The sequence below is a fragment of the Lissotriton vulgaris genome, chromosome 1_2 (assembly GCF_964263255.1).
Source record: "Lissotriton vulgaris chromosome 1_2, aLisVul1.2, whole genome shotgun sequence".
Classification (NCBI taxonomy): domain Eukaryota; kingdom Metazoa; phylum Chordata; class Amphibia; order Caudata; family Salamandridae; genus Lissotriton; species Lissotriton vulgaris.
Window position 1 is genome coordinate 367,128,830 of NC_141686.1, and position 27,185 is coordinate 367,156,014.

Consider the following 27,185-nt stretch of genomic DNA (forward strand, 5'->3'; position numbering starts at 1 on the left):
AAATATGTATAAACTATTTTAACATATTCTGGATCTCGGAAGAGTTCTATACCAATTAAATTACATTTAATTTCACTAACACTCCCTCAACTCTCCTGATATTGTGACACCTCTTATACGATCCAACTCTATTCCCCTTCATCATTACCGCTGGCCGTCTCATACCACTGCTGGCCTGGACGACCCCATGAGCCTCTGCAGTCTCTTCACAGCTTTGACCCACTTGGGCTTTAAAACGTTATGTTTATGCTTTTAACTTAATTTCTCAGAGATGACGTAAAAACCCTAACGCCCCCCAGGTCAGCAGAGCAGTCCCCGTTCACATTTCACATGCTTTCATCCATCTTGCATTTCCTAAGAGAAAATCATGTTTTCAGATGATGGGTTTCTGTGTCTTTATTGTCATACAACATATGACTCTAATGTGTTACAAATTGTGAAGTCGTCCCCCTCAGGTCTGGGTGAGCTCAGACTGTGGTTGGGTGTTTATGATGGGCACGATTGAGAGTCTGGAGAATGAAGGGTCGACAGGTTTCTCACAGAGCCTGCCAATGGCGCATTGAGACTGAATGCAAAGTTTGGGAATGTATAGCGTGGGTGGGATCCATAACGGGGTTGGTATTGTCTAATTTGTTTTGTTAGGTAGAAGTGTGTATGTTGACAATTTGGCTACTCGTAACTGCACAGCACACAAAGCACTGAGATCATGGAAGATACAAGAAAAGGAATGATTGATGCACACACAAAGCCGCAGATTAGACCCCAAACATGAAAAGTTAGAGGGTTGACTGACCACAGGAGAATACGGAAGGCGATAGAATATCTCAAACGCTACAGTGTAGATGGAGCAATATTACAGGAGACGCACCCGGCCCCCAATTGTGATGAATTGACGCAATGTAGATTGCCAGGTCAATCAATCAATCAAAGTACTTTATTTAGCTATTGTATAAAAAATATAAAAGCCCAAGTTAGATTGTAGCGGGCAGATCCCGTCCATGAATATCATTGAATAAATAGATTTAATTCACTATAAAGTACATGAAAAAAAGGACATAAAAATGTATCTACATCATATATAAAAACCAAGAATGCTCACACTTTCAGGACTACATCATATATGAAATTTAGTCGCAGCTAGATCTAAGCCGAACTGTAACCTTTAAAAAGCTAAGAACGTGCCATAAAGTGGACTCCGAAATCATGGCTAAAAAGGTAAAAGCAGGGCACACTTGAGTAAAGTTTGCTAGTTTTAAAATGGGGATTATCTCCCTCGGCACCTCATAATAACTACAAAATATTAAAAAATGAGTCATATACTGAGGGGATTTGCCATCGCAACCACATGGCAACAGAGTCTCGCCTTTTCTACTCCCCCGCGGGTGGGCGAGGAGAAGGTGAAATAAATCAAAACTTAATCTTGGTAACCCCTTTGCGGCTGGCGTCGGCCAACGGCCGTCGAGCGCACTATCTTCGTAGTGCTGCGCATGTCCCTTGGCCGACATGGCACCGCCCACTGCGCTACACCGCCGCACCGTGGCTGAATTATCGCCGCGGTTAATAAAATACGGTCATGCATTTTGGAAAGCTCTAGGAGGTATGGTTCTATTGTGGGTACGTCTTATACCAGCCGCTGTCTAAAAAAAAAGTCTCCTTGGCCCAAAGAAGATCTTTTCTTTCTTTGAATTCGGATTACTATAGAGATCCGCCCTACCAAGAGTCCTATATCCATCCTGGATGTATTTTAACCAAGGAATGTAGTGGTCCAGAGCCATACAATCCCTTAGGAGCTCTCTATTAAGGGCGGTACCCTTGTTCAACCAGACTTTGAGCCAATGAGAAAGGGGGCGAAACGACAACATGTCAATTTATTGCATCTGGATTTACCTCGCGTGCTAGGGGGGTCCTTATCTGGGCTGACAATATGGCAGGTGTGAGAATGAAAAATGAACACATTGACCCAAGCGGTAGATTTGTGGTGGACCGTTGTTATAAGGAGGACGTAGCAGTCCTGTTGGTTGGACTCTACGGTCCTAACTATGATGACCTACCTACCTGCAACCAGGACGATGGCCTGCCTCAGATTTGGAGGGGCGACTTTAATTGCTTCCTGGACCCTGCTAAGGATAGATCAATGGACCCGACCCGCAGACCGGCAGCGGCTGCAAAAGCCATCACAGATATAATGGACTGTTTGGGAATGGTGGATATATGGAGACATTGCTTAAATACGTCAGGTATATGCACTATTCCACCGTATATGACATACCCACTAGGATGGATTATTGGTTAATCTTTAAGAGCCTAGTGCCTAGGGTTACCCAACGTGAACCTCTCCCCGTACATATTCAGATCACTCGCCAGTGATATTGACCATTTGCTGCAGTCTGGGAAACAGTCATAGTTTATATCGGGGGGATGGTTATATCAAAGCATTCAGGGGTACTGAAATCCCCCCGGAGTAGGTGAACACTCCTAGAAAAAGAAATATCAGAGCTAGGAACGAAACATCAAATGTTGGGAGATAAACAAACGTTAAGGTACATCCAGGTTAGACTAGAAGAGGACAATGAAATAGCAGCCCAGGAGTTTCAGCATATGGGACAGTATGCGGTAGCCAGAGCATTCGGAGAAGGGTAACACCCAGGGGCAACGCTATGGGCATTGGTGTACCCTATGAGAGAGGTAGAGACTCTGTTGGAAGAGTTAGATGATGAGAAACCCCTACATGAGCCCCAACATTTATCAGAGAGATTTGGCAAATACTATACTGAGTTAAATAGGTCTTGAATAACCCCGGATGAGGCAGCCATGAATGACCATTTGGAGCACATTAAAATGACGTGGGAGCATCTGGACCCGGAGGGGATCCGTGCAGCACTGGCTTGCAAAAACAAGATCTTGCTAGACAGGGAGCCTACATCATTTGCTGCCACAAACTCTGCTCTGCTGCTACTGATGCACTAAATTCGCTGTTATGGCAAGACATACAAAGCAGGGACGTATCTCAGCCAAGAACTTACCTGCAGGCAGCTTTGGAAGACACTAAACTATCTGCGATCTGGGACATGCAACTCGGGCATAACCCGTTTAAAAAACTAGTCTGGAAAAACGTCAAATCTCTTTCCTTACTAGAGGACAAGGCCGCCTTTGTAAAAAGAAATCACGCATGATGACCCTCAATTCATATAAATCCCTGACACCACAATCGTATTTTAGTCAGGGCTATCCAAAAGCTACAAAATTGAGGTTTTTGAAACACAGACTAAGGATTCTGCCCAGCAGAGAGCATCTTCCACCATGGCTTAGGAGTAACAGCTATGAACCCTGCCTGCTCTGCAACCTAGATAAGGGCGACATCCTCCATATGACCTGTCTTTGTGAAGAGCTTCGGCAAGCCCGCCAACAGCTCTTAAAGGACCAGTTCAAGCAGATAGGGATCAGCACTAGAAGGCAAGCGGTGCTCGCCTGCTTGAATCCTGCAAACACTAAACTGAACTGCAGATATGTCAGATTCCTTGCGATGATCGACCAAAGACTGTTAAAACTTCCAAAATCGGCGATCATCGACACAGGTAACAAGAAGGCGGACATCAGGTCGCAAGAGAACACGCTGTCCCGGCCTCAGGAAAATGTTCTTGGACAATTACACTGGGTCTTTTAACTGTATGCTAAAAATGAACAAATTCTTTTATGACATTTTAAGATCTTTTTGTAAAATGTTTTTGCACTGGTTTTAATTAACTATGCATAATAAACTTTACCTTACCTTACCTTACCGTGCAGCACTGGTGGGTATGCAACCTGGGAAAGCGCCGGGGATGGATGGCCTAACTGTGGCTTTTTATAAAGCATATCAAGATGTCCTGATACCACACTTAATCACGCTCTATGAAGAAATGGTACAGACCGGACGAATGCCCCCTTTGATGCACGAGGCCCTCAAAGTTGCAATACCTAAACCTGGTAAACCTCCCAATGTGTGCTTCTCCTGTGGGCCTTTATCGTTATTAAATGTTGACGTGAAAATATACGCTAAAGTACTTGCCAATAGGCTGGCGTTGATATTACCAAGTGTGGTGGGGCCAGAGCAGTCGGGATTTGGCCCAGGTCGGAGTCTGAATACTAATATTAGGACGCTGTTGGATGCAGTACAGATCCTGGACCCAGAAACAGAAGCAGCCGCAGTCTTTTTGGATGCCGCAAAGGCATTTGACTCAGTCGAGTGGGTATTCATGAGAGCAAACTTGAGACGAATTGGAGTGGGAGAAGTATTTCAACCATTGGCTACGACACTGCACAAAAAACTGGTGGCACATGTTCGTATTGGTGCAATAACCTTGCCCCAAAGTTCAATTACAAGAGGCACCTGTTAGGGCTGCCCATTATCGCCCCTGCTATACGCTCTCATAGTGGAGCTGCTAGCGTGCTTGCTCCGAGAATATCATGATCACAGAGGGCTGTGATCCCCGAGCTACAAACTAGTCAAATCAGCATACGCTGACAACATTTTGCTGTATGTTCGGGAACCAGGGAAGAATCTTACGCCTATGCTAAGAGAAATGGCACGATTTGGGGGTCTTTCAGGGCTAAAGGTTAACTGGGATAAGTCCATCATTTTTCCACTTACCCCATCCACAACGCCACCAGTGTTTGAATTTCCCTTACGATAGACGACAGAAGCAGAACGATATTTGGGAATACAGATTCATACAGACCCAGCAATAGTCATACTTGAGAACTACGGTAAGGCAATACAAATGTTAGAAGAAGATGTGAACCGCTGGGTCAAACCACCACTCTCTCTCATTGGGCGCATAGCTCTTATGGAAATGGTAGTCCTCCCTAGGTTTCTGTTTCTGAACATACCTTTTCTCGTGTCTAAAGCAATTTTTTCCACATTATGCAGTTTTCTGACAAAATTAGCATGGGCGGGAAAGCAGCCAAAGGTTCGGTGGGAGGTCCTCACTCTACCTTATGACATGGGGGGTCTTAATGCGACAGACCTAGAATTGTACTATAAAGTGGTACAAAGCTCCTTCACCTACTACTGGATTCATGGCCCACACGATCTGCCTAATCAGTGCCTGGAGAGAGACGTCGCACACCCCCACACACTCCCACAGAAAATTTCAAGGCTCCAACCCGCCAAATTGGAGTCTTGGATCTACTGAACACTACATCACATGCAAGGTGGAGCTTGTGAGATAAACACGGGGCACACTCTTGTATTCCCGCATGTTAAACTGGAGCGGTGCACCTGGCTCTCGTCAGTACTGGTAACAAGTACGAGAACTGCCCTCCAAACGCAAGGGGTAACAGAGATGGGAGATCTTTTTCACAAAGTAAAGGTTGGGAATTGGAGGAATATCCCTGAGCAAGGCACCCGCCATCAGCCCTGACTCGATATCACTGCCATGAATTGAGAGAACTATTAGACAAGACTGTAAGAGCCACGAGACATGCCGGCACGTTCTGCCCTGAAACAAAAGAAGCCCCATACAAGCTAGTAAGAGTGCTCTATGCTTACGCACAGGCAGGCGCAGATCCAGTGTGACTAAAGCATTCATTCAAGCAAGCTTTATTCGACAAATGTCATAAAAGCATAAGATACATACAATTAATCTCAAATGTTAAAAAGCTTAAAATACATAATATCTAAAGTGCAATTCATGTTAAAATTCGGCATAAAATTCATAATAGCTAAAATATACAATATACCACAAAATACCACATAAGCACAATATGGCCAAATTACCCCTTCAACATTTTACTCCTAATAGTCCAAGACCACCCTAGGAACTTTGCCACTGCTACATATACAGGAGGGTTAGTACTTGGCAAATCTTTGTGATGGTTATGATTCCTAATGGGTCTCAAATTGCAACCTACCTCACTAATATGCATGAGGTAGGTCTATTTGAATCTCGCTAGCAATCGCTAATGAAACTCAAAAGAGTTGCTTTCATACATTAGGAATTTCGATTTCTAAATTGCGACTCATAGAGAATCGCAAATAGGAAATCGATATTCCTGACGCTAGTACATCCTGCCCTAAGTCTTGTTGTATTTTGCATTCTTCAAATGCGATAAGCAAAAAAGAACTGGGATGAAAAAAGAAATTTAAAAACATCAGTCTGGACACAGTACTTGCTCCTTAGAAGAGGTAAATCATGTTATACCTGCTGGCACTAATAGATAAGGGGCTGCTCAGTGGGTTAGCTGCTTTTCAGTTGGTTGCGGCAGCGCTCTTCACTACCGAAGCCTGAGCGCTGTAGAGCTTACAGAGTGATACAAAAATAAATGTGAGCCCTATAGTAGGGGATCTTAAATGCACAGAATGCTGACTCGAACCCATTGTAATGCAAGATACAGCAGGATTTATTGAGGAAAAGAGGTCTACATACATCTGCAATAACTACAGTTCAACTACTAACTCTTAAACATATGTGATAAAAGGTATGATGGGAAGGGAAAAGAGCCCACCTTTCTTTCTGCAGCTACAACGGTAATCAAGCACCACAAAGAACGAGCAGCCCCTGAACTGAAGACGGAAGCAAGTCCGTTCCGAGAGGCGAGTAGGGACTTTGGCATCTGTGAATAGGGGGCTGTGCTGAGAGCCCTAGCTGTGAGCTAAAAGTTGTTGTGATGTGTAAGTAGTAGTTTAGTGTGTGCTTTGTAAGACGTGTGATAGCGTTGCAGCTGTGCCCTCATGTAATGGCGTGAGCGAGGTGGTAAATGAATCCTATATTCGTTTGGTACAAAAGAAACAACTCGCAGTGAGAAAGACTCAGAACATTTATAAAGAAATAACACAAGGATGTGATTGGTTACCGATCATATCTCCTTACATTTTTGTACAGCTGCTAGCAATCAGGCTTCACAGGTGACCAGAGCTGCAATTGCAGAGCCCAGGTCTAGGCCGGGAAAATGACTCATCTTAATGATGCTGCCTCACTGGGGGCACATATGCCTTAGCATGCTTGCGGCAGGGTCAGAAATGACTTCTCTAAATAAGTTTAGCACAGGCATACCATTATGCACTGAGTGCTTGCCTTTTGAACACTTTTAGCTGGGACTTAACCATCAGTATGCCGTACATAGTGCCCTTAAATACCGAACAATGCTAATTAGTGCATGGACTTTTAAAATAAATTAATCTGCAAGGCGCGGATCATGCCTGGACAGCCACTGCTGCAAGTAAAGCCCGGCAGCCTCTCTCAGAAACTAGTGCAGCAAACAGTATGCGAAGAAGAAACATACTGCACAACTTGTGACCCTCGGCAATCCGATACACTGCAGTTTAAGAGTCACGCTGCTCCTTCTCCCCTCTTCCACGGTGGTATGTTGCTAGGCCCAAGATCTGCTCTCTGTGCTCCTTCACGCAAGAGATCTTTTTTTCCACGCTGCTCGCTTTTTAAAAGCAAGAGCTGCAAATGGTGCCTCAGTGATGTATGAAGTGTATGCGCTTCACAACGGAGTTTGTGCACTCAGGGTTATTACACTAAATGCACGTACCCTACAGGGAACACTGGCCATTAGGAATTTATGACTATAAGCACTCACTAAGTTACAACATTCCAGTAAAACGTACTTTGGAGTAAGCAGGACATAAGATTGTTACACTGAAAATGGATCCAGTTTGTATTTGTTGATGTTGTAGAAACGTTCATTTTGAGTGAAGTGCCTGGCATAAACTGTGCAGTGATAGGGTTCAGTTTAGTGTGTATTATTTGGTGCCGTTGCATATGTGCCTTTCGTGTAAAACTCTTCTCACACCCAGTGCAGCGATGAGGCCTCTCACTGGAGTGTAAACTTCAGAGCCGTAGAAGATGTGTCTTACCAGTAAATCTCTTCCCACACACTGTGCAGTCATAAGGCCTCTTTCCTGTGTGTGCACATCTGAAAGAAACAGGTTAGTATTAGATTCCTTACCTTAGAATATCCCCAGGCGTCAGTCTGGATCCGGAAACTTTTGCGTAGCAGTACCCCTGCGCGTCGGTAGGCGTCGTCTGCAGGCGTCCCCTGCGGCTCCGCGTCCGTCGTCGGCGTCGTGCGCCGTGATGACGTCGCTGGAGTATATAGACGCTGCCTCCGCGCGCTGACGTCAGTTCTTCTTTTTTCCGCGCCAGTTAGTGCAGATCCGAAGAGCAGTACTCCGGTCTTTTGACCAAGTTTTTTGATCCCTTTTTGATCTTTGAATCTTCTACGGTGCCGGTAGGATGCCCGGTTTTAAGAACTGTGATGACTGTGACCGAACGATGTCGGTCACGGATCATCACCGACTCTGTCTCCGGTGCCTGGGCCCCGACCACGACGTGGACGCCTGCGTCGATTGCCGGGCCTTGACGAATAAAGCTAGGCGGGAGCGGTCCCGCAAGCTGCTCGAGCTCCGGGTGTCGGCCCCGCGTCGAGAGCGGTCCCGGTCCGGCCGGAGGTCAAGGGAGCGATCGAGGGAGCGGTCGCGGAGCCGTCATGGGCGCTCCGGGAGTCGTCACCATTCTTCTGGTTCCTCAGGTAGGAAGCACAAAAAGTCGGGCGTCGTCATCGTACCCCAGACTCCCCCCGACGCTCGCGCGATGCGGCCGGGGGTTCGGGTAGCCCCACCCCGCGGCTCCGCGTGAGTCGCTGACGCGGCCTGCTCCATACCCTGAGGTCCCTGGGCAAGGCGCGTCGCCTGAGGAGATAGAGGCGTTCCTCGTGGCCATGAGGGCTCTTTCTCCTCCGGCGGGTTCTGCGGCGCCTTCGGGCCCTGTGAACCCGTCCAGGGGCCCTAGCGGCTCGGGTGACCCTGCCTCGACGCCATCGGGTGCTCCGGCCCCGGCGCCGCCGACGGCTCCGATCCCGGCGCCGCAGGGGCCCTCGGGGTCGACGCCGGCTGGTCAACCGGCCTCTCTGGCGCCGATTACATCGGGGCAACCCCTGGCGCCGCCCCCGCGCGGCGCCGGTTCCCCCGCTCCGGCGCCGGCTCCGGGCAGCGCCACCCCCATTCCCTCTCTGAATCCGGACGCAGAGTCGATGGGGCCTGTGAACCCCGAGGAGCCGGTCTACATTGTTGATTCCGAATACGGTGAGGATGTAGAATACGGAGAGGGGTGGGAGGGGTCTGAGGACCCTCTGACACACGAGTGTCAGTACGGCATGGACTGGACGGGTGACTTGGGTGACGCCAGTGGTCTGGATGACTCCCCAACCCTGGTTTTGTCTCGCCTCCTACTGTGGCTACGGAGGAGGGGGCTGCCTATTCAGTGGTATTGATGAGGGCTGCCAAGGCCTTAAACCTTGTGCTCCCCGTCGCAGCCGTGAGGACTAACATCCTCACTAAGATACTCAAACCACAGTCATGCCCACAGGAGCCACTGCTGCCGTTCAACGAGGCCTTAACTGACGTTCTTTTGGGCACGTGGTCCAGGCCCGCTTCAGGTTCGCCTGTTGATAGGAACGTGGCCAGACGCCACCGTCCGTGTTCGGACGACCCCAAGTTTCTGTCCACCCACCCCAACCCCTGAGAGTCTGGTGATCCAGGCCTCGACCGCATTCCCGTCGGCCCCGCCCGACAGGGAATCAAAGAGGTACGACCAGTATGACAAGAATGTCTTCTCGTCCCTGAGTCTGGGACTGCGGTCTTGCAACACCGCGTGCCTCTTGGGCCGCTACACCCACTCTCTGTGGGATACGGTCGCGGACCTGCTGCCTGAATGCCCGCCGGAGGTACGGGCTAAGCTCGGCAAGGCTATGATTGAAGGCCGAGACGCAGCAAGATACTCCATCAGGTGTGGTCTTGATACGACCGACTCGCTGGGCAGAGCGATGTCCACGACGGTGGCGATTCGTCGCCACGCCTGGCTGAGATCTACCAACTTCTCGGCTGATGTCCAGAATGCCTTAATGGACATGCCGTTTGATGGCAGTCGCCTGTTTGGCGACAAAGCGGACCACGCGCTGGAGCACTTCAAGGACTCCAGGGTCACGGCCAAGTCCTTGGGTCTCTCGACTCAGCGCCAGCAAACGGGTTTGTTTCGCTCCTTTCGTGGCCAAGGAAGGGGCGGTCCCACACGTGCTGCCAGCCACGCGCCGCAACAGACTTATCAACGCGGTGGCGGCCGTGGAAACTGCCGTGGTGGCGGTCGGGGACAGCGGCGAGGTCAGGCCACACCTCCCCCCGCAGCATCTGCCACTAAATCCACCTAGTCCGTGCTTTCAGGCCCATGTGACGCCGGTGGGAGGCAGGGTTCGCCATCACCTCTCCCACTGGCGCACAATAACATCGGACAGGTGGGTGCTGCAGCTCATCCGAAGGGGCTACTCCCTCCCCTTCGAGACAACTCCTCCAGCCATGCCACCGCAGAACCACCGTGTGTCGGGGGACCACTTGGCACTTCTGAGGGAGGAAGTTGCGGCCCTCTTGGCCAAGGGGGCCATCAAGGGCGTTCCTGGGCCAGAAGTAGGACGTGGTTGCTATTCCCACTACTTTCTGGTACCCAAGAAGGACAAAGGGGGCCTACGTCCTATCTTGGATCTAAGGAACGTCAACGGCTTCCTCCGGAAGGAGAAGTTCAAGATGTTGACTTTAGCTCAGGTCTTGGCTGCTCTAGACCCACAAGACTGGATGGTAGCGTTGGACTTGCAGGATGCGTATTTTCACATCCCTGTCCTGCCGGCTCACCGGCGTTACCTGCGGTTGACGGTAGGCCACGAGCACTTTCAGTTTATCGTGCTCCCCTTCGGCCTTACCAGCGCCCCACGGGTGTTCACCAAGGTGATGGCGGTGGTCGCAGCTCATCTGCGCAGATTGGGGGTTTCAGTCTTCCCCTATCTAGACGACTGGTTGTTGAAGGCGGGCTCGCCCCAGACAGTCGTCCACCACCTTCAGATGACGGCAGACCTCCTGCACGAGTTGGGGTTCTCCCTCAATGTGCCGAAATCACACCTGTGTCCCTCTCAAAGGCTCCTTTTCATCGGAGCGGTTCTCGACTCGGCGCAGTTTCGGGTCAATCCTCTGGAACGGCGAGTCCAGGATATACAGGCTTTGATTCCCATCTTTCAGCCGTTATCCCGGGTTTCGGTCAGGTTGACGCTGCGGCTGCTGGGGCTGATGGCTTCCTGCATCCTTCTGGTGCATCACGCCCGGTGGCGGATGCGGGCTCTGCAGTGGGACCTGAAGTTTCAGTGGGCCCAACATCAGGGCAACCTGTCCGACCATGTCTTGATCTCAGAGGGCACTGCAAGACAACTGCAGTGGTGGCTTACGGACCGCGATTGGGTCAGAGGCAGATCCCTCGCCCTTCCCCAACCGGAGCACGTTGTTGTGACGGACGCGTACCTCCAGGGCTGGGGAGGCCACCTGGGAGAGGCAGGGATCAGAGGCATCTGGTCTCTGGCGGAGTCCCGGCTCCATATAAATATGTTGGAGCTCCGGGCGATTCGTTTGGCACTGAAAGCATTCCTCCCCTTTGTCAGCGGGAGTGTAGTGCAGGTGTTCACGGACAACACCACCGCCATGTGGTACTGCAATAAGAAGGGCGGGGTGGGGTCGTGGACCCTTTGCCAGGAGGCTCTGCGCCTCTGGCAATGGCTGGAACGTCAGGGCGTGACTCTGACGGTTCAACACCTGGCAGGTTCTCTGAACGCCAGGGCGGACGAACTCAGCCGTCGGTGCTCGATGGATCACGAATGGCGTCTGAACTCGGACGTGGCGCAAGGCCTCTTTCGGCAATGGGGAGAGCCTTGGTTAGATCTATTCGCCACAGAAGAGAACGAGCAATGTCATCAGTTCTGCGCGTTGGAGTTTCCAAGACGGCACTCGCACGGCGACGCCTTTCGGCGCGAGTGGAGTTGCGGTCTGTTATATGCCTTTCCGCCTACACCACTTCTGCCCAGAGTGCTGAAGAAGATCAGGCGCGACCGGGCCCAAGTCATCCTTGTGGCTCCGGCCTGGGCTCGAAGGTACTGGTATCCCGAGCTACTCAGCATGTCAGTCGGTCCCCCGATCTGCCTGCCCCTTCAGGAGGACCTTCTGTCGCAGCAGCAGGGGACGGTCCTCCACCCGAACCTGTCCAGCCTCCACCTCCATGCGTGGAGATTGAGCAACGGCAGTTGAGGCCATTTTAATGGCCTCCTGAAGTCTGTGATGTTATTCTGGCAGCCAGGCGTTCCTCCACGAAATCGGTATACGCCTGTCGGTGGAACAAGTTTGTGGCATGGTGCACAGCAAAGGCTGTGGATCCTGTTTCTGCCCCTCTTTCTGAGGTTCTTCTCTTCCTTCTTTCTCTTGCCCAGCAGGGCTCTGCTCTGGGCACTATCAAGGGCTACCTTTCTGCCCTTTCGGCCTTTCTAAGGCTACCTGATCAACCTTCTTTGTTCAAGTCCCCCATTGTAACGAGATTCTTGAAGGGCATCACACACATGTATCCACCTGTTCCGTTTGTGATGCCTCAGTGGGACTTGAACCTGGTTCTAACCATCTTGATGTGTGCTCCCTTTGAGCCACGTCACTCTTGTCCTCTCCGTCTCCTGACTTTAAAGACGGCTTTCCTGGTTGCCATCACCTCTGCCAGGAGAGTGAGTGAGCTCCAGGCTCTTTCTGTCAAACCTCCTTTCCTGTCCATTGATCCTGACAAGGTGGTTTTGAGAACTAGACCTTCTTTCCTGCCCAAGGTTGTCTCTGCTTTTCACATCGGGCAGTCCATCACCCTCCCTTCCTTCTTCCCGCCTCCGCATCCTTCAAAGGATGAAGAGCGGCTCCATCGTCTGGACCCAAAACGTGCGCTTTCATTTTATATGGATCGCACACGCCAGTTCCGGGTGGATGACCAACTGTTTGTCGGCTACGTGGGTGCGAAGAAGGGACGGGCGGTACATAAACGGACCATCTCTCGGTGGGTCGTTCTGTGCATCAAAGCGTGCTACTCTTTGGCTCGGAAGGAGCCTCCTGTTGGGCTGAGGGCCCATTCCACTCTGGCCACGGCGGCTACTACTGCCCTGGGCCGGGGTGTCCCTTTGCAGGACATTTGCCAGGCGGCTACGTGGGCCTCGCTGCACACTTTTGCGAGGCACTACTGCCTGGACAGTCAAGTCCGGAGGGATGGCTTCTTTGGCCGTTCGGTCCTCCAGGACTTTCTGGTGTAGGATTGTATTGGTTCGCAGACCCACCACCGGGGTTGGTATTGCTGGGGTATCTATTCTAAGGTAAGGAATCTAACACTAACCTGTTTCTTTCAGATGAACAAGTTACTTACCTTCGGTAACGATATATCTGTAAGAAACAGTAGTTAGTATTAGATTCCTTACCGCCCCACCCATCCTCCCCGTTCTGCGAACTGATACCTAGGGTTAAGGACATCCCTTTCAGGGGCCTAGTTTTGAATGGCACCAGTGTTGGTTCTCACATGGCTCTGCTTGTTCTGGCGCGGAAAAGCTGTGTGCAAAGAACTGATGTCAGCGCGCGGAGGCGGCGTCTATATACTCCAGCGACGTCATCACGGCGCACGTCGCCGACGACGGACGCGGAGCCGCAGGGGACGCCTGCAGACGATGCCTACCGACGCGCAGGGGTACTGCTACGCAAAAGTTTCCGGATCCAGACTGTCGCCTGGGGATATTCTAAGGTAAGGAATCTAATACTAACTACTGTTTCTTACAGATATATCGTTACCGAAGGTAAGTAACTTGTTCTTTGATGCCGTACATGGCCTTTCTTTCTGAGAATAGCGCTTGGAAGACACTTTGCAGTGATAAGGTTTCTCTCCAGTGTGTTTGGTGTTACAAGACTTGACTTTTGATTTAAGCTCGTCTCGCACACAGTGCAGTGAAAAGGCTTCTCTCAAGTGTGTACGCTTTGATGCCGTACAAGGGATCCCTGATAAGCAAAGCGCTTGGAATACTTAATGCATAGATAAGGCCTCTCTACTGTGTGTGTTCTTTGATGCAGTACAAGGGTTGTCTTCTGAGAAAAGGTTTTTGAACACACAGTACAGTGATGAGGTCTCTATCTTGTGTGTACGCTTTGATGCTGTACAAGGGTCGCCTTACGAGAAAAGCGCTTTGAACACTCAGTGCAGTGATAAGGCCGCTCTCCTGTGTGTGTTCTTTGATGCAGTACAAGGCCATTCTTATGAGCAAAGCACTTGGAACACACTGTGCAGTGATAAGGCCTCTCTCCAGTGTGTACGCTTTGATGCTGTACAAGGGATCTCTTATCAGCAAAGCGCTTGGAACACAGAGTGCAGTGATAAGGCCGCTCTCCTGTGTGAGTTCTTTGATGCAGTACAAGGTTTGCCTTCTGTGAAAAGGTTTTGGAACAGACAGTGCAATGATAAGGTTTCTCCCCTGTGTGTTTCCTTTGGTGCTGAAGTAGAAGCACCTTTCGATTGAAGCTCTTCTCACACACAGTGCAGTGAAAAGGCTTTTCTCCTGTGTGTGTTCTTTGGTGCTGTAGTAGATTTGCCTTTTGACTGAAGCTCTTCTCACACATGGTGCAGTGATAAGGCTTTTCTCCTGTGTGTATGTGTTGATGCTTATGAAGAATGTTCTTTCGAGTGAAGCTCTTGGCACATACAGTACAGTGATAAGGCCTCTCTCCTGTGTGTACACTTTGATGCCGTACAAGGCTATTCTTATGAGCAAAGCGCTTGGAACACTCTGTGCAGTCATACGGCCTCTCTCCAGTGTGTGTTCTTTGATGCTGTAAAAAAGTTGCCTTTTGACTGAAACACTTTTTACACGTTTCGCAGAGATATGGCCTGAGGCTGGTGTGTCCTTTTTTGTGCCTCACAAGAAGTGTCTCATTGATAAATTCTTTGTCACACACATTACAAGCAAAGCGTCTCTCCTTCATGTGCATTCTGCGCCGTTTCCTTAAGTAGATATTTTGAGTAAAATTCATCTTGCCTCCGGAACCTTTATGGCTTTCTTTCCCATTCATATTTTCCAGATGTGATTGTTGTTCTGCAAAATTGGAAAAACATTGAAAATTACATGAAGAAAATATTTTTTTAAAAGCTGCATTGATATAATATGGGAAGTGAACAGTTACAATTCAGGGGAAAAAAATGTATGTTCTAGAAAAAAGAGTCACTTCCCTTTGAGACACAAATGGTGGCTAGTCCTCCTACACAAAGTGCGTTGACCTGGTCCTGCAGCAGGAGCATGCTGGGAAATCAAGTAATTCACAAGAACCACTGTTCGACATGGGGTTTCTGGTTGGCTAGGGTAGGCACCTAAGCCAGGCAGAATCCACCACTCTAGTCAGGGTAAGCCAGATTCACACCTGAGATAACCTGCGCTCACCCTCTGGTAGCTTGGCGCAGAGCAGTCAGGCTAGTTTAAAGATGCAATGTGCAGAGCATTTGTGCAACACACTAGTGCAGCAACACAGTGAGTAAATCACAAAAGGGAATCCACGCAGGATTAAGTAAAAATAGATTCTATATTACACACTTATTTTTATCTTCGTGTTGCAAGTCGTCACAAAATGATTCGCTTTACCACAGTCTATGCATATCTGTCCAATGGCGGGACATTTACCTTTGTGTGGAAATGACAGTCCATATCTGTAACACGTTTTGTATTTCTGTGGATACAGGACCTTGTGCCCCTCGGCCTTGTACCGTGGCTTACTTTTCGTGCTCATGACAGACGCACTTTGGCCACCTACGGCCTCCATGTCAGTCACTTGGCGATAAGTACGCTTGTCAGCGCAAGCAGCCTTGAGGACTTGATACAAGCTCAGTTTCCATCAGCATTCGTCGTTGAAATGCTTACGATAGACATCCATTGATCACTCTGAGGAAGGTAGCCTCCTCATCATAAATTAATTGAATTTAGAGTGCTTTACCAAACATTCAGTCTTTCAACAAACTCATCTATGGTCTTACCTGGTCTCTGGATGAAGATATATCTTTTATAATTCACATTTGGCACTGGCTTAAACTTGACATTAAAGGCCTTTTCGATTTGCTCATATGTCTTTTCGCCTTTTTGTAAATTCTTTTTCATTGTTTCTTTCACTCCTTCATCGGCTATGTTTCTCAAGATACTTTATACTCTTTTTCATCTATTGCATCTATGAACTCTTCCATCCATCTATCGCCGATAAATATCAAACACAGTTGGCAGTTTTAAGAATGCAGCAGCCATATATACATTGGAGGACAGTAGTGGTCTCTCAGGCACTCCCTGTGGATCTTGATCAGACAGAGCTTCTCTAGCGCCTCGTGATGTGCTGGCTTCGGGGTCAGCCTTAATGGCTGTAGAGCTTGGATCTCGCCCTGGCTCTCCATCGGAGCTCTGTATGTTATGGCTGTCTATGGAGTTGTTCTGGGCCCCTTATGCAGCAGCTTTAGTGGTGGGCCGCTTCGTCTGGGGAAACTCGTCAAACCCAACCCCGACCCTCTTTCTGGGACTGCTCTCCAGCATGTTGTGAGACAATGATTTGTTGATGGTTAAGAGAAGGAAATACATCTTTGTACACTACAAGTACATGAAAGCAGATAACACTGGTCGATTTTGTGCTTAAATGTTTCTTCACAAACACCTGGTTAATCTCTGCTTCATAGCATGTGAATTTCAGTGTAATGTGAACTGAACTATTTCTGTGTGCTTTCCTTGTCCATCTTTAGTTTTCTTACTCTACATAGCGTAATCGTATTAATTTGCGTAATGGCGTCATATATTCTATTAGAAACTGTTTCGTTCAGTTCCTGTCCAGCGACATGTAGACTTTCAGTGTCGCTGTCTTTATCTTTAAGCATTTTATTCAGGCTGGCACTGCGCTGAGACTCCACCAGTGCCAGCATCGATTCTGCACTTCAACTGAGGCACATGTGGCACGCAGGAGCAGTGTGCTTGACCACGGCAAACTCTCCGGAAGAGCGCTTTTAGTGTACGGGCTTCGTATCCCCTATCTTGTCACCAGTTATAGCTTCCTGCCAGCCCAGATACTCACCAATAACCAAGCCATACATGGAGAGTAGTTGAACACATCTTGATTACACTGCGTGTACGTCAGAACTCAACCTTTTACACCGGCCTTTAACTCATCTCTCCAGCCCTTACGGCCTTACCAATGATATACCTTGGAAGTCACTCATGAAGGATCGATGCTCCTATTGCAAGAATAAGCTTGTTAGTTGCACTGAAGAAAACAGCTATTGAATTTGGTAGACATGGCCCCTCTCTACAGGGTCACCCCCAAACTGGTGCCTTCACCCTTCCTATTATTGTTGAATTTGTTTCTGTTGGCCTTAGGACACCCTCCTGTTCTACGCCACTGTGAACCCATGTGGTACCCTTTGTAAAAACTCTCAGGACCAACTAGGCTACCCCACTGGTACTTCCTAGCTGCCCGCGGCCAGGACCAGGCCCTAGGCCACTCAGATGCCACTGGTCCTTGCCCATCCACAGAGTGGGGGTAGTTACCCCTGGCACATAGTACTCATTGTCCACTCTTCCCCTCATCAGGGCAGTTCTAGACTGCCACTGATCCTCCAGCCTACGGTCCGCACCCTCAGGCTGACCAGAAGTCGTGGGCAAGGCTTTCCTCCCCCTACTTCTTCTCCTAGGGTTCAGCACTCTCCTCCTTTGAGAGGCCCCCCAGAACACAACTCTCCCACCAGTTCAGGACCTCTCTCCAGAAACTGGTCTCCCAACCTAGGGTCTAAACCCTCAGGGTGCACCGGGGTCAGAGGCAAGGGCTACCTCCCTCTGCACCCCTTTCCAGAGTTCTGCATCTTCCCAACTGGAGCGGTACCCCTGGAAGCCAAACTGGTCAAGACACTGGTTACAGATATCCCTCTCTCCAGGTCAGACAGATCCTGAACCTGTCCTCCCAACCCAGGGACCAACCCCTGCAGTTGAACACTTAACTGGTACGCCATGTCTTTTGGGGGCGCACACAGCCTCAACCCATGAGGGTAACACATGACTCATGTGTCGTGTGAAAGTCTGCCTGGCGCAGATCTCCGACCCCTGTTCATCTGACAGCAGGTGAAGATCCCCCAGGACAGACGTGGTGTCACCATTGCCATTCAATGGTGACTCAGTCCTTCTGGCTGGCCCCTGACCCACTGGTCCTTTCACTGGTGAACACATCCCCCTCTGACCCCTCAATCCGGACTTCTGCACCCTCCCAACTGGAGCGATGCTGCCAGACACCAGAACCACTGGAGCTCCGTTTACAGATGCTCCAGGGTCACCTAACACTAGGAGATCCCCCTCAAATGGCTTCCTAGTAAAGCCTAGGCCCTCAACCTTTAGGGAACCCTCCAGGCCCTGAGACTGGGTTTCGGGCACCTGGGAACACACAGTCCTACACTCACTCCTACTCCACTGAGACAGGACATGAGCCCCTACACCCCTCCCACTACACTGGGACCTAGCTGGGCTACACTGAACCTCTTCTCCCACACAGGACTAGAAGATACCCAAGCCGCTACTTTTGAATCACTCTCCAAAACTGGCAGAACTTCGGGAACTTACCCAGAAGTGTGCCTCCTGTGTAAGTTCCCATGCCTCGTCGCTGCCCGATCCCGGTTATCCTTAGCACCAGTAGAACCCTGAACACCACTCGCCCTCCCAGGCGGCCTACCCAAATTACAGCCATCCAACCCTGTCAGCCTGGTCCAAGATCACTACCTACGCGTTGCTGCATGTTACTAAACTTTCAGTCAGCAGTAAAGCATGCCACTCAAATTGCCGAAACCATCCTAGGACACAAAATTGACTTCTGCTTTCCAACTGAAACCCAGCTGAATGACCACTCATCCTCTTTTATCAATTTCCTCAACCCACAGGGCTTCTCAATCATCCGTACGACCGCTAAGATCGTATTGGCGGTGGATTAACCATTATACACAAAAACTATCTTTGCTTAACTTCATTCCTCAACACGAAATACCCTACCTTTGAATATATAGGAGTTCAACTCTCGCCCAAACGCCCCAACTCTATCAAAATTCATGTCATCTATCACCCTCCTGGTGAAAAATGACAAATCTTTGAGGACTAAAAAAACCTATTAACGCAAATCTACCTTAAAGTCAGTGCAGACGTTCTACTAGGAGACCTGAACCTGCACTTGAACAATGCCGATGATCCAACAGTACAAGCCCTATCCACCCTCCTGGAAGCAAACGATCTCACCCAACACTGCAATAAACAAACTCATACCAACGGCTCTTTCCTTGTGTTGTATATGACTCTAGGACCCTAGTGTAATTATCCCGATTCATGCCCATATATAGTTATACATTACTCTCCTTATATAAGCATAGAAATCATAACCATATTTAGACTCAGCCTATGCAGCCCAAATACAGCATGGCTACTTTCACTAGTTCTGAGAATACACAACGATTTCCTGGAAAAACCCGCCTTCAGCAGTTAGGGACTTCCCCTTGCTTGAATACTAATTTATTGAAGAAATCATGGAGTTTTCAAAGAACTGAGTCTTTGATGACGTTATTATGTCCAACCGTACGTCAAACTCTGCACCTTTAAGGTATAAATATGCCCACATTTGCCCAGACAAACACACGGTGGTTTGGAGCAGTTCGAATATCTACTTGCCCGACGCATCACTCCGCAGCAAGTGCCGAAGGAAGCCGACCCTCCAGCAGACGCACTGAGAGACGCGGTCTTTTCTCTGGCCTAGAAATCCAGCTCCAGTGTTTCCAGGGTACCCTTGCGGGTTGCTGGGAAATCGAGTCCTGAGAGAGAGAGATACAAGACCTCCTTCATTCTAAACCAAGGTACAGAGCTGATTAGACTAAAAAAGGTGGAGGTGTCCCAAATAACGAAATCCCCCGTGGGGTTGAAAACTGGAAAATACTAACACCCACTGCACTATTTTACTGCACAACCACCAAGTGTGTATCTAACATTTCAACATTTCTGTAAGACCTAAACAAAATGACAGTAAATTTGAACATTCACAGCTTCTCAAAGTACTACAAGAGATACATTTTGCATAAAATTGCACATGATTTTATCACATTTGATGGTTAAAAAAGATTTTTTACAATTATCAAGTAATATCCAGAGAAATTACAAAAAATCGGTACACAGTATACAATATATTGCACAAAGAAATTAAAATGGTTCAAAGGAACAATAGTCTATGGAGACTATACAATAAACAAACAATTAAAAATATTCTTGAAAGCAAAAGTTGACGCGGCGTTTCGGTTCAAAACCTTCTTCAGGACAGTTTCTATCAGAAAACACAAAATTACTTAAGCAATACTAACAACATACGTGCAATGTCTTTAAACAGGTATAAACAATCTGTCTGTCGTGCACTCGCATATCGAGAAAATTCTATGCAAAAAGAAGCTTTATGCTCACAAAGTACCTCCCTAATAATTGTTATTGTCTAGGTTTTATCAAAAGAGCACTATGTCATGCATAAATATTAGAATGACTGTACAGGTGCAGCCAACTGGATGGAATGTATTTTTGCAGGCTAGTCAAATCTAAGAAATACATCCTTTATTTTATATTGGTGGTTGTGCCAGTAGACAAGTGGGATATCACACTATCGGGAAAACTCATTTAGAAAATCGCACGCAAGGACTACAGTGCTAATACGCAAATAAAAGGAGGAGAAGTTAATCAATAAGGTAAGGCTCTCTTACCTTAAAACAGAATTTCTTTGTCATACTCAGGTTAATGATAACTGAGATCAAGTATTAAAATGGTGTCCTGATATAGGTCCACACTTAAGACGACAACTTGCCCAAATGATAGGGCTGGATCTAGTTGTACTTGATAGTGTCTATAAAATCAAAAAAGCAAAGGAGTATATTTGAATTTGTCTCATATATCGTACATGGTTATGCTCCTATCTTATTCATTTAATCACAATTACATAAGGATATATCTTATAAACAGATCAGTTAGGTCCGTGCTACGTCGGAGGGGCCACAGATTGTTATTAGTGTTACTAGTATTCATTCTGTGAAATAAAAAGAGGCTCACATAACTCTTATACATCTGCACATGCAGGTCTTAATGGGTCGTACTTATCCTTTAAGACTAACCAAGAAAGGGAGCTGAGTCAATCCCTGTAGCCGCGTGCTGGATATGCCTCGTAAGCTCTTGCTAGATATCGGAAAATCCTCACGGTATCTAGAAACTGATGTAGAGATGTGCATAATTCCCTGTTAGCTTTTAATCTTTCTTTATTTTACTTCTATATGTTTATTTAATCTGTGGTCTTGTAGCTTAATATTACTGCCAATAAGAAACCACTGATTGTGTCTTACAATCAATATACGCTTGTTTTGCTAATCAATATACACTTGTTTTGCTAACTATATTCCTTCATTTGAGCCGTTGACGCTATTCTATATCTCTGTATCGATCTCATCATTAGGGTATTAAGAACTACTCGTTGATTTCGCCAGAGTAGACTCATACTCAGTAATTACAGTTATGCGTCCATAAGGATACTACAGCTAAAGAGACTGCCAATAGCATACCGTCTAATGATCAAATACGCCCGTTAATAAAATTTGGCAATCTAACATTGTTATAGGCTATTATATATCCTCTCTCGAAAACCGGAAGGCATTAACTATCTGAAACTCAGAAAACGCCTTGCTGACACACCATCCATCGTGTGCTTACCGTATGAAAAAGGACCGGCCTCCCTGCTCCTCCGATCACAGCGTCCGGGATTCTGCTGTTTTAAATTGAAAGCATTCCCTGCACGCCGAGACTTGTTTAAATACAAAGGACTTTCCTATTGGTCTCTGCAAGATATCACGTTATTGGCTGATGTGCTGTTACGTGATCGCGGTTTCCTAATTAAACCCTCGTTGTAATCTTTTTTCAATATGGAAGTGTGTTTAAACTTCCATGCAGATATTTAATTATTTATGGGGATTATTAATGATTCTTCTTCTTACTTTAAAGTATAGTTGTTATTGCCGCATCGTAGTGACTAGGGTTGACATATTCAGCCATACCTTCTTCTTTTCAGTATTACTTTAACAAAATTAAAAAAGGGACTATATAAAATTACAGCGATTTACTTATACAATACGTAGGCGAATGCATTAGTATTGTATAACTGCCTTTGGTATGCCGTAATCATAACGATTATATCTGCTGTCCTCATCAGTAGTTACCTAACTCTAAAAGAATTAAAAAAAAATTGACATTTTTTTGTCAACAAGGAAAACTTTATTGACGGTAGTTGGTTAGTGGATGGATGTTAATAAAGTCCAGCTTACTGTTGGGACAGTCTTTGTTCATTCAACTAATGATGCGTTCCCAATCTTTCCGGCTATTCAGTCCCAGTCTGACACTATTTAGACTTGACATAAAGTACTGCTCGCGGTTTTTACGTTTTTGGTTTAAGTCTCCCCCTCTGGCATTCATGGTGACTGCTTCTAGACAGCACCATTGGAACTCTTTGATGTCATGACCCATTGTTTGCCAATGGTCTGTTAAAGGTGCACCTTTTTTTTGGGTCCTTATTGCTGATTTATGTTCATTCATACGAATGCGTACCTCACGTGACGTCTCACCTATATAAATCAAGTCACATGGGCAGCGGATCATGTAAATGACATTTTTAGAACGACAGTTCATAAAACTTTTTATTGCAACAGAGTTATTCTTATTTTTGATATTGTTGCCTTTGATGATATCTTTACAGTTGGAGCATCCTGTGCAGGGGACGGTGCCAGTGGGTAGGGGCGCTTTATCAATACTCTGTTGCAAGAAATTGCTGGTGTCTCTATATGTATGCACTATGCTGTTACGATATGAGAACATTGGTTTAGGGAGATTGTTATGTTGTTTGTCATTAATAAGGTGCCAATTTCTATTAATGATGTTTTTGATTTTGTTGCTCGCTGAGCTATAGTTAGTGACAAAGATGAGAGGTTGGGAGTTGGTATCTGTTTTTTGCTTGGTGCTGAGCAGGCTGCCCCTATCAAAGTATTTTGCCAGTTTATAAGCGTGTCTCACCATACGTTTAGAATATCCTCTATCTAAGAACTTTTGTTTGAGGATCGTAGCGTGTCTGTCAAAATCTTGGGTTGTTGTACAATTACGTTTGAGACGCGAAAACTGACCAAAGGGGATGCTATTGACTTGACAGGGAGGATGATTACTCGTAAAATGGAGCATCGTGTTTTTATCGGTTGGTTTAGTAAATAGCTCTACATTTATCTGTCCATCTACATGTTTAATGATTAAATCAAGAAATTCACATTGTAGTCTGTCAAAATGGGAGGTGAATTTAAGGTTGTCATCTCCTAGATTTAACCAACTGATGAATTCCTCCAGTATTTCTGAAGGCCCCGTCCAAATAAAGAAAACATCGTCAATATAACGGGACCAGTTGGTGATATTTTCAAATAATGGTGCAAGACTGTTAAAAATGTGATATTCTTCAAATCTGGAAACATTAAGGCATGCCAGACTAGGAGCACAGGTTGCTCCCATGCTGGTTCCTTTGATTTGTTTATATAGGTCTTTGTTAAATAAAAAAAAATAGTTTTTAAGCACTAGGGATACACAATAAATAATGAAAATGTCATGGGCATTTAAATCTCTCTCTTCTGTGCTGAGCATGGATTTAATCATTTCAATGGTGGCGTCCTGCGGGATATTAGTATATAACGCCTCGATATCCAATGTAACCAAGAACTGAGTTTTTGGATTGAATTCGAGACCTTCCAATTTTTGTATAATAGATGTGGTGTGTTTAATATAAGCCTATTGAGCCACAAGAAGAGGCTGTAAAAATACATCTACATACTTGCTCAAAGGCTCAGTAAGAGAGCCAATGCTGGAAACTATTGGACGCATAGGTGGATTAATCATACTTTTGTGGACCTTAGGGAGTCCATATAATACTGGGGTAGTGGGATTAATATTGTTGAGGAAGGTGTATTCCTCATCACATATTACCTCATCTTCTTTTGCATGTTGTAATAGAGTATGGATTGTTGTTTTAAGAAGGGTCCATTCATTGAGGTTAGATGGTTTGTAATGTTCTTTATTGTGTAATAAGGAGTACATCCTGTTATTATAGTCTGTGGTATCCATGATTACGATACCTCCGTCCTTATCGGCTGGTTTAATTGTTAGGTCAAAATTATTCTGTAAGGCTGAGAGTGCAGCTGCCTCGTCTTTGGTAAGATTATGTTTAGTCCATTGTTTCTGATTTAACAGATCATCTACACTTTTATCTACACTGCGCTCGAAGGCTTCAATATCCTTGGGAATCATATTGATGTTAGGAGTCCAGGATGATTTATTTTTCAAACCAGATTTATTGGAACTAATCTGTCTTTCTTTGCCTTCAAAGAAAATTTTCAAACGGATCTTCCTAAAAAAACTCTGAAGATCTCTTTCAAGTGAATATTTATCAATAGTTGCAGAGGCAGCAAAACCTAGACCTTTCTCTAAGAGGGGAATTTCATTGTCTGACAGGGCATAGTTTGAGAGATTTATTATAGGAGCTTTCTTCGAGTTATCTACTCCCAATTTTTCTGACTCCTCATGTTAGGACGTCGAAGGAACTGGGGAGTCTGTTGTAATTGCCCCGTCCCCTTCCTTTCCCCCGTTTTTGGCCAATGTTTTTGTCAAGTGGCAGCTTTGACTTATCTAATGTAGCACAGAGGGTTAATATGTCTATTGCAAAGAACGTGTATCATGCATTCTATAAAACTGTTTTTTATGTGCATAGGTTAGTGGGTTACTGCTTTTATCACTGAGATTATTTCGTTATTGTGCAGTTCATAAGTGATAATCATAATCTAGCACAGTGACCTATAAACTTTCATAAAAGAGCTGCTTCCAAACTGCATGGTTCATTATCCTGATGCTGCTAAAAAGGTGGAAATTAATTTTTATTGTTAAAGTCAACAATGCTAACCGCTGTGTTATGTTCTGAATCCTGAGTTTGTGCTTCTCCAGACCAAGCACTCTTTAAAAATGCCTACCAGTATGAATAACATGTGCATCCTACACCTTGTAGTTGCATTTGCTTTATGTAACATTTTCCACACACTGATTTACACATCTGAATTATTGTGTCTTGAGGGCAGATTTACAAGGAAAGTGACTCAGTGTGTGCCGCAAGCCATTTGGCGGCGCCGCACTGAGTCACTTTCAAAGCACAGGGATGCGACATATTTACAACAATATGTTGCATCTCTGTGCTTCTCCCTGCGTGGGCACACAAACTGTTGCCATGCGCCTGCACAGGCACATTTGCACCATGGTGCAAGGATACCCGCGTCGTGGGGAGATTGTTTATATGCAAGAAGGGTTCCCTTTGTGCACTTAAACAATCAAAAATGGCGTTTTTCAACTTCTAAGTGTGTTGCATTAGCACACATAGTACTTGCAAAACGTCAATGTTTTACTGATTGTTTATGTGCAGGAAGGGACACCTTCTGGTACATAAACAATCACCAGAGGTGATATCCTCTTTCTATGCATGCTGCAGAATGCAACACGCATAGAAAGAGGAAAAAACGAGGAGAAATTAATACTTTTCTTCTTGTTTCGCCTCCCTACGCCTCCCTTGGGGAGGCATAGGATTCAGACACATTTCCAGATTTACGAATTATAGCAAGTCTGGAAATGTATCTGGTTTCATGGGTGTTTTGTGGGAACACCCACAGCAATACCCATGGAACGCCCCTTTCACGCAAAGTGCTGTGTGCAAATGGGCCATATTTACAAGACCAGGGAAAGTCACGCAGGGTGGCTTTTCCTGCCTGGGAAATATGGAGCACTAAAATGTGCCACCAGTGCGTCAGTTTTTGGAACGCACCCATGGCGCAAGGGGCTTGTAATTCTGCCCCTATATGTGTGTAATGTAAAGGGATCTGACATCTTTCAATGACATGAGAGATGCTATAAAACAAATGAAATACATGTGACTGAGGGGCTATGGAGATGAGAATCACTGTTGGAGGGTGATAATAAGGATTCATTGAAGAACCCCAACTAAGATTGACGTATCATGGTGCCTAGTAAGGTCATCATTTACTATTCTTTAAAAGCTGATGCAAGTCAATATATAATGATACATTTGTTGTAAAATGCACCATTGTTTCCTACATTTCTTCGGGGGAGAGCCTCCCAAAGCCCCTTTTGTTCTGGTCAGGCTCACTCACTGCACATGGTGTGCACTGTATGGGGACTGGTCTGAAAACATTTGGCAGGGCTGATTTGGGTTTCCAGTCTGGCCCTGTCAGGAGCCTTGTACTGCGAAATAAAATCAACTATTTAAAACCTAGTCGGGGAGATGCAGCACTAACCTTCCTATTTTTTGCAAATTCTTTCAATATAAAATACTAAAATCCCTAGTGATTTGAGTATTTGTTTTGTGTGCACAAGTGTGTTTGTTTTCGAATTACTGTTTTAATGTTTGAAATTCAAATCACCCACATTTTTTGGGGTCCCCGGCTTCCAGTGGTTACTCAATGGGGGTCCTCAGGAGTCAAAAGTTTGGGAACCACTGGTGTAGATGATCTGTTAAATCAGAAACAATGGACTAAACATAATCTTACCAAAGACGAGGCAGCTGCACTCTCAGCCTTACAGAATAATTTTGAACTAACAATTAAAACAGCCGATAAGGACAGAGGTATCGTAGTCATGGATACCACAGACTATAATAACAGGATGTACTCCTTATTACACAATAAAGAACATTACAAACCATCTAACCTCAATGAATGGACCCTTCTTAAAACAACAATCCATACTCTATTACAACATGCAAAAGAAGATGAGGTAATATGTGATGAGGAACCTTCCTCAACAATATTAATCCCACTACCCCAGTATTATATGGACTCCCTAAGGTCCACAAAAGTATGATTAATCCACCTATGCGTCCAATAGTTTCCAGCATTGGCTCTCTTACTGAGCCTTTGAGCAAGTATGTAGATGTATTTTTACAGCCTCTTCTTGTGGCTCAAAAGGCTTATATTAAAGACACCACATCTATTATACAAAAATTGGAAGGTCTCGAATTCAATCCAAAAACTCAGTTCTTGGTTACATTGGATATTGAGGCGTTATATACTAATATCCCGCAGGACGCCACCATTGAAATGATTAAATCCATGCTCAGCACAGAAGAGAGAGATTTAAATGCCCATGAAATTTTCATTATTTATTGTGTATCCCTAGTGCTTAAAAACTAT

At 46.3% G+C, this 27,185-nt stretch overlaps 1 protein-coding gene across 1 annotated transcript in view; it reads right to left on the minus strand.

The window, feature by feature from the left end:
* The window catches only part of LOC147736904 (uncharacterized), a 271,087-nt gene that overhangs the window by 232,601 nt on the left and 11,301 nt on the right, over positions 1 to 27,185 (minus strand). Inside the window, 1 exon segment of the mRNA XM_086952722.1 lies at positions 13,643 to 14,946. Coding sequence (XP_086808848.1) covers positions 13,643 to 14,946 — 1,304 coding nt within the window.